The sequence below is a fragment of the Kryptolebias marmoratus genome, linkage group LG8 (genome assembly GCF_001649575.2).
Source record: "Kryptolebias marmoratus isolate JLee-2015 linkage group LG8, ASM164957v2, whole genome shotgun sequence".
NCBI classification, from domain to species: Eukaryota; Metazoa; Chordata; class Actinopteri; order Cyprinodontiformes; family Rivulidae; genus Kryptolebias; species Kryptolebias marmoratus.
The window spans coordinates 22041817-22054461 of record NC_051437.1 but is presented as its reverse complement, the minus strand read 5'-3'; the positions used below and the strand labels follow the sequence as shown (position 1 = coordinate 22054461).

General features: G+C 41.2%; 2 protein-coding genes across 4 annotated transcripts; both read right to left on the bottom strand.

The window, feature by feature from the left end:
- Nucleotides 1-450: 450 nt before the first annotated feature.
- nsun5 (NOP2/Sun RNA methyltransferase 5) lies at nt 451-3779 on the bottom strand. 2 transcript variants are annotated; one of them, XM_037977211.1, is made up of 5 exons: nt 3364-3779; nt 2637-3309; nt 2342-2555; nt 1141-1305; nt 451-750 (listed from the first exon to the last, which is right to left on the bottom strand). In XM_037977211.1, the coding sequence occupies exons 1-5, from the start codon at nt 3559-3561 to the stop codon at nt 558-560; spliced, it is 1443 nt and encodes a 480-aa protein (XP_037833139.1). In that variant the 5' UTR covers nt 3562-3779; the 3' UTR covers nt 451-557. The 2 variants fall into 2 exon arrangements, with proteins under 2 accessions (XP_037833139.1, XP_017273110.1); XM_017417621.3 differs by having other exon boundaries at nt 2637-3779.
- Nucleotides 3780-4000: 221 nt separating this feature from the next.
- Nucleotides 4001-12122, bottom strand: mybl2a (v-myb avian myeloblastosis viral oncogene homolog-like 2a). Of its 2 annotated transcripts, none has more exons than XM_017417594.3 (12): nt 11831-12122; nt 9589-9688; nt 9403-9474; nt 9159-9251; nt 8433-8653; nt 8192-8312; nt 7892-7945; nt 7519-7754; nt 6721-7423; nt 5873-6115; nt 5557-5757; nt 4001-5448 (listed from the first exon to the last, which is right to left on the bottom strand). In XM_017417594.3, exons 1-12 carry the CDS (start codon nt 11839-11841, stop codon nt 4837-4839), a joined length of 2667 nt encoding a protein of 888 aa, XP_017273083.1. In that variant the 5' UTR covers nt 11842-12122; the 3' UTR covers nt 4001-4836. The 2 variants fall into 2 exon arrangements, with proteins under 2 accessions (XP_017273083.1, XP_017273084.1); XM_017417595.3 differs by lacking the exon at nt 11831-12122 and adding an exon at nt 11374-11459.
- Between the last annotated feature and the right edge of the window lie 523 nt (nt 12123-12645).

The window sequence follows — 12645 nt, the reverse complement described above, 5'->3', positions numbered from 1 at the left end:
ACAGACAAGTTTGAGCCATTTGACAGGCGAAAGGGGGAAAAAAAAGCACCGCCAGCTAAAGCTAATCAGTGACAGAAACCAGCAGTCACTTTTTAAAAGGTTTTTATATATGTGAAACAAGAGTTGAAGTTTTGGTGTAGTGATGTGTCCACAGTGCCAGACAAAAATATAAATATGTCTGGCTTCTCAGTGATATGTTATAGTGGCCATTATCAGCCTGGCTTAGGCTTAACCCTGTGAAATGAAAAAGAAAGTCTTGTCTGATACTTTAAAGCCACTAAAACCTGTTTCAACCTCTTTTTAGCTGTTCTGCTGCCCCCTGCTGGACACATTAATAATACAGCTTAAAAATATTTGGATCTTCCCTCAGAAAAAAACAAACTCTTATAAATAAGAAGGGAAAACCTAAACCAGTGGAGTACATCAACCAATAAAGAATCAGAGATGCAATACAGTAAAAAAACGATCTTTACTTCGTGTTTAAATTTATTCCATTCTTGTTAGAAAACAACAGGAGGTTCCCTCTGTGCAACTCTGCAGCAGTCCGATTTTGAATTTCACTCTGCCTTTTCTGTTGCCTTCTTCTTTTTCTTCTTTCTCTTCCTCTTCTTCCTCTTGGTGGATTGACTGTCAGTCTCTCCTGCAGTCGGCGTCAGTCTCTCCTCGGAGTCTGAGGCCTCAGAGTTTCCCCCCGAAGCTGCAGGTTCTTCCTCCATAACAGACAGACCAGACGGTGTCGCCGCCGCGTCACTGTGACAAACAAACAAAAAGTAACTACAGCCCCGTACACGGTCTGAAAGAAACGATTTGATGGAGTCTGATGTTAGATAATTATCATTTAACAATTCTACACTATTAAGAATAAATTAAACCAGCTACGGAGAAAACGTTTGCACTAATGATGCATTCAGATATTACTGCCTCAATTCTTCCAAGTTTAACTGAAGTCAAATTGATTAATTTGAAATAATGGATCAATTTTACCTGCAAAAGGTAAATAAATTGATTTAAACTAAAGTTTACAAATCTGAATCACTTTCAGGTAGCTAAAGAAACTTTTTGTGCCTGGTGAAAAGACTTTCAAAATATTCTGAAAGGAACTTTAAAACCCGACTAAATAGAAACAACCTGAGCATTCACCTTTTCTGAAGAACAGGTTGCTGCTTCGCGCTCGCGGCTGCGCTGTGTTTTTCCAGCAGAGCAACAAAGAAGCCATGTGTGAGTGTTTTAGTGGCGCTTGCTCGCAGGCACTGGGGGAGCGGCTCCAGGCCTCGTTCGGGCCACTGAGGCAGCAGATGCACCAACCTGCGCAGGAAAACAAAAAGCCTGAGTTAACAGTACCAAGGTCTGTGGATGTTTTGAACTCTTTAAAGGAGCCAGGCTGCTGGATCAACTATTAAATTGTTCTGGCGTACGTTTTGTCATTTGAATTCAGCCACACAGCAGCATTTAAAAGGTGTGTGTGTGTGTGTAATTCTCCTATAGATAACTGCAGCAAACCTCCATCATTATCACCTGCCACCATGAAAGCAGACAGTCATGTCTGTGTTTGTCCGTCAGCAAAATATCTCACGAACCACTGGATGGATTTGAAAGAATCATAAAGCAATCACTGGATGTACATCTACGACTGAATGAGCTTTAAATCCGATCCAAGATGTCCACCGAAGCACCAAACATGGCTGTAACCCAGTCATCTTTACAGATATTGAGTTCAAATTTGGTGTGACAGTAGCTGAGAGTCATTCTCAGCACATTCCCCGAGGCGGGTACCGGAGGGAAACAGGAGACGTCGCTGATTGGACGACGGCGCCGTTTGGCTTTTGGACCAGAAGTTTTTCTGCCATGAAGCTCGTTTTGGAAATGTTACTGGTGACTCAAATGTAGCTATAGGTGCCGGTGTCCAAGAATATTTAGAGGCAGGACAGCCGTACGAGGTGACGCTGGACACACTCAGGACTAATCAGGAAATTTCACGTTCAAAAGCTAAACAGCACCGTCGTCCAATCAGCGATGTCTCCTGTTTCCCACTGCTTCCTGCCTCTTCCTGTACGTTAATGTCGTGCTTTTCAATTTGTCGTTGTGGTTTGCACTTCAGGGCCACCGTACGATATGCATTTTAAGAACATATGCTACTTTTTTCATTCATAGATACTTGTTCTATGTTTATGTTTAAACAAATTAAAGCTCAACAACTATAGGATTTATTTCTGAGCAGAGTAAGAAGGTGACTGAGACACTCAAACGTGTAAAACGGACATTCTCAGAGGGAATGCTGAATTTAAAAAAAGCACATGTGTAAAATGTAAGTGTGTAATTTGGTTCTGTGAGCTGTAGCTACCTGAAGCTGGGGTTCTGCTGCAGGCAGGCGGCTACGACTTCCTCGTTCTCCTGTCTGTGGATGGAGCAGGTGGAGTAAACCAGGCGCTTCAGGCGGGGAAACCTGAGGCCGTGGTTCAGGCACCGCAGCTGGAAGGAGGCCAGGCGGGCCAGACGGGCCTCCTCCTCTTCCTCCTTCTGGTCAGCAGTGGCGTTGTCCCTCAGGCACACCATACCTGAAGATGTAATGTAAGTTTTTTGTTTATTCCAGCTCTGATTAATCGACAAATATAAATAAACAGAGGATAAGTTGGTACCTGATCCGCTGCAGGATGGATCCAGCAGGACATATTCAACATCTTTATATTGGGGGGAGTCGGGGTCCACCTTCAAGAAGTCCTGGTTGGCCAGCTGATGGCAGGTGAGCCCCGCTCTGAGCAGCAGAGTCGACATCGTGGCCAGACGTTGAGCATCCAGATCAAAGGCGAACAACCTGCCTGTGTTCCTCATGATGGCTGCCAGGTGGCTGGTTTTGTTGCCCGGAGCAGCACAGGCGTCAACGACATGGCTGCCAGGAGGAGGGTTGAGGAGATGAGCTGGAAGGCAGCTGGCTTTGTCCTGCAGAATGATGTGACCGGCCTTGTACAGGAAGTGGTCGTGAAAGTCTGTTTTGGGAGGAAAGGCCAACAGCTCCGGTAGGTGCAGGTCCCTCACAAATTTCTTCCCCTTCAGGTTCAAGTCATCCAGCCTGACAGCCTCTCCCAGGTAGGTGAAGCCGTCCCTCTTCACGTAGTCCATAACATCCTCCACGGTGGTCTTCAGGGTGTTCACGCGCACATACCTGGGCAACCGGTGCTCATCGGACTGCTGGGTGCCAGCTGGGAGAAGGTCTTCATTCCTGCTGACTTTCTGCTTCACCTTAATGCGAGCCAGCGCCGCCTGCAGCCGGGGTCGGTGCTTCATCATGGCGGACTTCCAGGACCCGCCGCACTTCAGCCCCTGGCCCATCAGCAGGTCGTAGACCAGCACTTTGGCCAGGGGCATCTTCAGCTTGGTGAGTTTGAGCAGCTTCGTGGACTCGATGATGTCCCGCAGGACGGAGGAGTACTTCTGTGTCTCACATACCAGAGCGAACAGCTGCTTGATGTTCGGGAACCTGCTGTCATAGACCAGAGTTTTCAGAGCGCCCTGCTTCTTTTCGGCTTTCTCCAGGATCTGAGCGGCTTTCAGGTACAGCGCCATGTTGGAAACCTTTCACCAAAACCTCACTTTTCTTTAGTAATTTGACATTAGAAAACTGTCCTGACTCGTTACATGTCCCGCCGCGACTTCCTTTTTGTTTTTCACTCCAGAAAAGTTCAAGTAAATAGTGTTTTTTCTTCTCTAACGTATCTGCTGGTCTTCAGTTTCTCGAGCGCACGTGAGTGCCATGAATCCGGAAGTACAATGTGACGCAGTTTACGCGTGACGTAGGAGACTCGTCCCACCAATCAGAGACGAGAAGAAAAAAACTACATTTTCTAACATATTTAGAGAAACTATTACTATTTAACGTTGCATCTTTCATCACCGATTAAGATATATATAGATATATCTATATATATCTTAATCAGTGATGAAAGATGCATTTTTTTTTATTTTTTTAATTACAGACCAGATCTGTATTTGTCACAAAAATACAGAATATTTCAAAACATCTTTATTTCATACAGCTGCATTTTCTGAACATTTCTATGTGAGGACACAAGGTCATGCTTCCCACAAAAGTTCCATAAAATCTGTCAATATAAACCCCTCAGAGCACCTTTAAAGCATCACTGGCAAATAAAAATGTATATACAATCTGTAAAAGACTAATAACACACACTGCTTTAAGATAAGGTCATAATATTAAAGTCATTCATTCATTACAGTGTCCCAAAACAGTCCTCTGCACCGTGCATACAGTGTTTATCTAAACATTTAACAAACAGAGAAAAATACTGCTTCTAAAATTGCGCACATTATTTATAATGTTTTCATAGAACACAATGTAATTAAACATCTTGATCTGGGCCCTGCTGGAGCATTTACTTACAAATAATAATAATAATAATAATAATACAGTATTCCATGGAGGTTAACTTCATTCAAGAACAACTCAGTAGTTCAGCATAAACTTATGTCATTTTCATCAGAATCTTTCCAATAATTTGCAGAGTACAGGTAAAGCTGTATGTCTATTTTGTCGTTCTTGATTTCTCCAGGAGCAGCTGTAAATATGAAGTTTTTCTCTTCTGCTTCGTTAAGAAGGTAAGCACATTTTAGTTGGAACAATAACCAACAACAACAAAAACAAAAAGGTTCAATTCGTACTGTGGCTATGATCTGAATTTTCTTGAGCCACAATTCAGGCATGAGATTACAGTTTTTCGTTTTACAGTAACTACAGTAAAGCAGAGTTTACCTGTTTAACGTAACAGGGACACAAAGGTAGGTTTGGGTGGGTTGGATGTGGATGATAACCAGACTGAAGTGTCATTTGGCCTTTGACTGTGCAGGAACTGCATTAACCTTGTTAACAGACTTCATCTTTGCAGAGTTTCTGTACAGAAGCAGTCTCTCTGTGGTGTGAGGAGGGAGGTGGTTCCTTTTGGCTCGTACGATACACGTCGCCATCGGATAAAGGCGGTCAAACCCCGCGGAGGAAGCTGGAGCAGCCAGCAGCTTCCTGGCGATGTCTTGCAGTAGGGGGAAGCGGTATGCAGATTTCCAGAACAACAGAATGGATATCATTTCCAGCCTCGGTTCGGCCAGGTACAGGTCTAACTCTGAAATCTTCATCATCTTCGCAGGAGGCAGGATGCAGCTAAACATGGACTTACGTTTGAGGCCGTTCCTGCTGACTTCATCACAGTTGTCATTCAAGCTGCCGGTTGCCTCCATTTCTTTGGGTTGGCTTTCATTTCCCTCATTCTGCTTCGCTGTCTGCTCAGTGACTGCTGCCTCTTTGTCTGCCATCACAGCCTCAGGGGTGGATTCTGAGGCCTTATTGAAGTTTAATATCTCTGCTAAGATGATGTGAACTTCAGACTTTGAAGGAGGTGTTAGGAAATCTGCCTGAGTTTCCAGTTTGGTATTAGGAAATGGCTGGGGAAAAAAAGGAAGTCAAGGTGAGATTGTTTTTAATAGATAACTCAGTACTTTCTTCCTGAATGTACCTGATTGTGGACTGAAGCTTCTGTCACAAATCAATACCTGCAATTTGATCCTGGGATCGAGCACTGTGGCAAGCAGGATGTCTGTCTCGGAAATCAGAGATTGGAAATGTGTACGAAGCCCCATCCGTAGGGCCTTGCAGAAGGGGTTGTAGTTAGTGGTGCAGCTCTCCAAGCTCTTATCAAGTTTGATGAGGGAGGGGATGATCAAAGAGATGGTCACACCATTACCTTGGAGGACCTAGGTTAAGGGAGGCAACAAGAATTACTAACAAAAAAAACTGTTTAAAATACTTGTATGTAAACAGCATTTCTCGGTTGAACCCTTGAAGAAGATTCTCGTTAAAATGAGTTACCTGCAAAGCCTCCTCAAAAGGCCCAAGCAGACCCAGAATGTCGACCACCTGCTCCCTCTTGACCATGATCAGAGGGGGGGCGGTGGACGAGTCTGTGGCCTCTATACGAGCCTGGGCCAGGAGAGTCATGACGGTGCTCCAGGTAGTCTCCTGCACCATACGCCGTAAAGACAGCATCATGGAGTTCCAGCGACAGTTACTGGAGGAAGGGCACAGAGACACGTTGCACTCCTTCAGCAAAGCCTTAAGAAACAAACAAACAAAAGAGGACAGTTTTATAAAAGTGCTTGAGCTACATACAAGAGATATGCTGAATATAGTTCTTGTCACTTTTTAACCTTGTAGCTTTCCAAAAAAGTAGTCAACTTAATGGAAATAATATGTTTAATCTAAGGACGTACTTACCTAAATTACCAAACTATTAATAAATACACTTCAGCTACAGATGCCAAGTTTACATGCCAAAGCTGTAAACTTTGTTGAAAAATGACAAGGTTAAGTCCCAATTAGTCAAATCTTGACTATAACAGTACAGATGAGCTCATGTGGGACGTTGGTGCTCGGAGCATGTGTTGTGAATGACTCTCAGCTCCTACCCCACCAAATTTTAGCTTACTATCTGTAAAACTGAACGAGTTATAACCAGCTTCAACCAGCTTGAATCAGGTTGACTCTAAAGGTTAATAAGTTGTAGGTGTACGTCCAGCGACTGCTTTAGGAGTTTCATTACAAACCAACCCCTGGTTCATTAGATACTTCACTAACAGACACACGTAATTAGATGATCGCCCACCTTTCCAGAGGAAGGGCGATAACAGAATTTTACAGTATCAGTCAGGGTCTCTTACCTCACTCCAGTACGCACAACTCCTAAAGAAAGCCACGACGTTGTGGGCTTGTGAGAGCAGGTTCTCAACCACTCTGGAGTTTTTCAGCGCATCCTTGATCACGGTCTGCAACATTCTGACAACACATGTGTTTCTTGTCCCCGTCTGCAGTTTAGAAAAGGGTGACTGAGTTTCAGTCATCTGGTCCAAGAGAAAAGTCAAGATTTCATCTCCATCTGGTTCTCCCCTGTTAGAGGAGCACACAATCTTGTAGTCACAAAACAAGTTGTTTCCAGATAGGAGCTCTTTGGCCTGGTTGGCAAAGACGAATCCAATGGTGCGAGGAAAGATGCCGTAGCTCAGCAGCACACCCTCAATCTCCTTGGCCACAGCAAAACTGAGTTTTTTGTGGCTGAGGTGACGGAAGGCCACGATAGGACGCCGGATCTGCCAGGAATCATTAAGGAAGTGGAGCTGCACAACAAGGATGGGATCATCTTCTTGTTTGGATGAGTCTCCTGCCCACAGGTCACAAGTGACATGAATTAAATTTCTACCATCTGAGGATGTGGCAAGTGACATTTTGAGGTCACGGATGAGCTGAGGTTTGATGGTCCTTTCCACCTCCTCATAGAGCAGAAGGCCGATGGCTCGCTGGGAAAGCTTATTGTACTCGGGGCTGATGGCACTCATGAATGACCTGAAGCCTGTGCCTTCAACAAAACTGAGGACGATAAAAAAGAAAACACATTTTTCTATTAGGAATTTAGAAACTCGACTGATCTGACAACACTGTCAGCCATCAGCAGTGAAACTCACCTGAGTGGCAGCATGTCTTCAGAAATCATTCTCAGAACTGCTTCAGCAAACCTTTTCTGGTCCACCTGGGTAACCGGAGCCCCAACAGAGCCTGGAATGGAACTTGAGCTGTGGGGCAAAGAAGGACAAGGGGAGGACCCGTCTTTTCTTAATGCGGAGTTCTGATGCGTTGGAACAGCCTTCTTCTGTTTCCCCTTCTCCAGCTCCTTGGTCTGCTTTGCTTTCTCATGCCTGATCTGAAGTAAACCCAGGAAGACAAAAGCAAAAAAAAAAAAAAAAAAACAAGAAACTTTTAAACAGACTACTTAGGAATTGTTTTTTTAACAGTGGTACTTCCAGACATTTGAATGAAAACGTTGAAAAGCCAACTTACAACATCAAGACTCACTGGATCAGCATCTATTACGACGTCACATTTAAAGTCCACCTGTTGCACAACAAATAAAGTAAACATACAAGTAAAATGCTGCAATAAACAACCAGTTCACATAACAAATATATGGATATTCATTCATGTTATATTTATTTCAGAAGCAGCTTTTACTATAGATATTTTACCAGATATGGCCTACTATTATCCAACTATTAGAATTTAATCTACTCACAATATTTTTTATAATCAGTTAAAAGTGAAAATTGCTAGCCCAAGCGAGATGACAGGACAGTATTTTACCTCTCCGTCCATAAAATGTTGAATATCGATAGAAACCGAGTCAAACACGTCTTTGAACACGCCCATCTCTGCTTTGCGTTTGATCGTGGAGTTGTAGTGATTCTTTACAGAGTTGTCCGATCTGCAGACATTTCACACAATCCAAAAATAAATAAATAAATAAATGTTCAGTTTTTTTCTTGGTTAGGACTTTGTTTTTAACTAAAATTACTAGCAAATATTCGATTAACTGCTGCCTCACCTTCCAGGGAGCAGCTTGGCAATCTCAGACCACCGATTACCAAGAATGCAGTGGGCTTTGTAGATAATGAGGTCTTCTTCATCGCTCCAGGAACTCTTCTTCAGAAGTGGGTCAAGTTGGTTAAACCAGCGTTCGCGGCACTGCTTTCCTAACCTGCCACTTAGGTGCTTGGCAACTACAGTCCAGTTTTTGGTGCCAAACTTGGACACCAGCTCGACTATCTGTGCACAACAGATTCATAATAAGCAAAAACAGAATCCTGACGTGAGGGCGAGATATTAACTGAGCAATATGCCGTGGTATTTCTTTGTTTTAATACTTTACTTTCAGGTTTCTACAGACAGTGTGTAGTTGACTGTTCTTGTTCTGAATGTGCATTGTGACAAACAGGAACTGAATCTTCTAATTATTTTGCCAGTTAACAACAAGGTGGTTTTTCGTGTTTATGTTTCTGTGTCACAGAACAGACTGCATACACTTTCTGAAGTCCATTCAGGGCAAAAAAAAGCAACCTGAGCCGGTTCTGACAGCAACAGAACTGGTTCAAGCCCTGAAAAACCGGGGCTACAATAAGACAAGTACCAATTTTTACATCAGGAGTTTGACAAAGATTTACTGAGATCAACTAAAATTTTTATGATTACCTTTTCTTATTTAATGCGGAGCACCTCAACACTCATCAAAAAGTTTTGGGCAGTAATGAGTCTAAGCTCTAACCTAACCTACCTTTTCATCTTCCTCTTTGGACCACGGGCCTTTGATTATTTCAGGACTCAGATGTTGTTTCCAGCGAACCATACACTGTAACTCTGTCCGCCCCTGTTCAAAGAAAATGGGAAAGGTTTTAGCACTTTGACTAGCTTGACTTAAAACAAAAAAAAATTAACAAAGCTTCAGTGCTTTTGTTCTGTTCTAGAAAGATAAAATAATTTATTCTAGTTGAGTAATTTGTCCTTCCACGAGTACTTACTGGCAAAAAACTAGCAATTGTTCTCCAGTCTTTTTTCCCAAAGCTGGTGACCAGAATTTTCAGATTTTCATCCTGAAATTCAAAAGACACAGTTAATAAATTCACAGAAACAAAGGCTGAAATGAGTCAGTTAACTAAAGATATAATTTTGTTTTAAAATTAGCTTTTAAAAGGCTTTTCACTTACCTCTTCCTCAGTCCATTTGACCTTAAATTCATCATCCTTCTTTTCTGCTGCAGCCAAATCCGTCACAGTGGGTGTTTTACCGTTCCCCTCTGCCTCCATGCTGCAGATATGCCGAAACAGAACCAAAAAAAGTAAACATCCAGGGTGACAACACAACAACAACATAGGCATATCCAGTGTTTTTACCTGTTATAAAGACATGAATGAAATAAAAACTTCATGTAACTAAGTTTATCAAATGAAAGAGTGATTTAACACTGGGGTTATTTTAATCCATTTTTATAGGACTTTTGGATGTAAAAATATGTCCATGCATGTCCGGTATGTCTCTACTGGCCGTCCACTAAAAGTTATAATATGAATAAAACCTCACAATGTCACAACATTAGAAATAACCTGTGTAGAAACACTAAAAAATGATAAATTAAAATATCCACAAATGTTCAACAATTCTTAACAGACATGTAAACCTTAAATTATGTCATTTTAAACCCATGAAAAAGATTTTTTTTTCCCATCCTCTATATTTGGTTTCTTTAAATCTTTATTTTTGTTTAATAAAAAGGAACACGATTGTGTATTTTACGTACACTTCAGTTAAATTTGAATCATTTTAGAACCTGGAAAAGACCAGACTTTTCTTTTCCATGACTGTAAACTTATGATGGAAGTAGACAAAGAAGATAAACACGGTGTAAAAATAACAGATTCTTGGGTTTTAATGAACTGATGAAATACTTTAGGTTTTGCCTTTGTGGATTTCTATTTAAAGAAAATGTCAATTATCTCCTAAACAATGAAATATAGGATTCAAATACCACCTCATGTTCCAGTAGTTCAACATATAAGACAACTTGAAACACTCAAACGTAAACTAATCCATGATAGATGTACAAAAAGACAAAAAGTACCAGGATATAACACCAAGTTGAACTTGGTAGTAAAATGGATTTTGCAAATGACTTTGTGGTTGCAAAATACAGCCCCAAACGATTAGATAAATAAAAACTGCGTTAAAGTAGTTATAAGATAAAACTGTGTCAGCTACCCTTCATATTTTCAGTTGTGTCAACAGGCGAGTATCTAAATATGTACATTTATTTATTTACCATACTGATTAGTATCAATATCACTGACAGCAGAAAGCTGTGAGCTACAAAGCATCTTTATTTACATTTGACTTCAAAAACAAAAGCATCAACAACTTTATGAGAGTAATGAATTTAGTATTATGATCCATTATCCGGTTACTTCTTTATAATCAAATATGCTGGTTGTCCCTAAAACAGGTACTGGTCAAATTATGAATTTCAAAACTAAGTTTGTGAATCAGCAGGTGGTGACCAGATAAGTCCGTCCATTTTTAACAAAATCCTACACCACTGAAAGGATGTACTTGGGTAATGAGAAGTGTCTTTTCAAACTTTTATCTGTACATAAACCGTATTAGCGACTGGTGGTAAACAGCGAATTTTCATTATTTTTGCAGAAATTATACAAACCAAAATGCGACTATTGTTGTTACTTTTATAAATGCCGAGAACTTCGTTGTATGCATCAATCGTACATTTCAATCTTTCAGAATAGCAAAATAAAGTTGCAGGCAAGATTGCGTCCGATTTCCGAGCTAGCTAAGTTGCTAACATTGCCTCCTGCAAAACAATACCCTCAAGACAAATGCGAAGCGTTGACGCATACACACGTAAAATAATGTATTGCACGACTCTTAAAACAAAGTAGTTGGAAATAATTATCACAAACGGTCATAAAAGCATAAAAACTTACATTCCCGGCTTGGCTTTGGGTTGGAATTTCACTTGAAGCTAGCTAGCGCGGCTAAAAAGTCTCGTGAACGTTTCACGTGAAGAAACGTTGGATGGGAAAGTAGAGCGCCCCTTGTGGCGCTTAGCCGCTAACGCTATTAGCCTGCCCGCTACTTGTTTTATATCGGTGAAAATTGGAAATGTTTGTGATAAAACTTTCGTTTTAGAGAACGGGCAAGACTGTAAGAGGAATCCGGAGACGCCAGTCTAAACTTCAACTGTCCTCCGACAGATTTCAGAGTGTTTAAAGGGACGTGGAGGGAGAAACAGCCCACACAGAACAAGGCAACAACAAACCCAGTCACCAACAACATCATAATAATCTACCTGCAAAACAATACTATCCCTTACATAGCAACAGAATGTATATTTGCGCAAAAATCCCAAATATTACCCCAAATTATTTGCTTCACACTTACTCGCACGACATCTCTCTTCTGTGTTTGTAGAGCCTGGCTGTTCCTCAAATTGCAAATCGGTGGTAGCTGAAAATAGTTGAACAGAGATTTTTTTTAAATAAAACTGTTTCAACAGCACACGCTGGGAGGTAATAGGGGTATCGGTTAATGAAACGCAGAAGCACCGAGGAGTAAAAAAAGGTCGTAGCGTTGTGTGAGGAACGCGGGTGAAAGTGAAGGGACCGGTCTGTTCAAGAGCCCCACTGCTGCACACGTTATGGCGGAAAGAACCCACGTGACCAACCGACGCTGACGGCTAACGGCTCCGTGGACTACAAACTTTCCAGTGAGTGTTTTACTCCGCGCAAAAACTTCTTTTTTTTTAATGAGATTAAAATTAACTTGTCTTGGTCGAACATTTGTGGAAGGAATGTACATACTTGTGAAACTTAAAGAAAAACATTTTTGAGCAGAATTACCTTTCGGCAAAAATCTACTACTGGGTCACATTTTCTGTTAGGCTACATGTTGTAGCCAGGTTAGCTAGCTAAAAAATAGCATTAGTTGTGTTGCAAAAATAAATACTGCTAACTAAATACCACCACATAATATTAACGTTTTACTGCAGTGTTCACCTCCATTTATAATATGCAATATTATACTGTTTTGTCTAAACATTATTTTGTATCCATCTTTTAGCATTTCATTAACTCTTACATTATATAGAAGCTTAAGCTTTATTTAAACTAATTTAAAATTATTTTAACTTAAAAATGATGTGTAAACATAAGGGTCTGATGCAAATGTTAGTATTTATACTATGTAATTGAACTAAA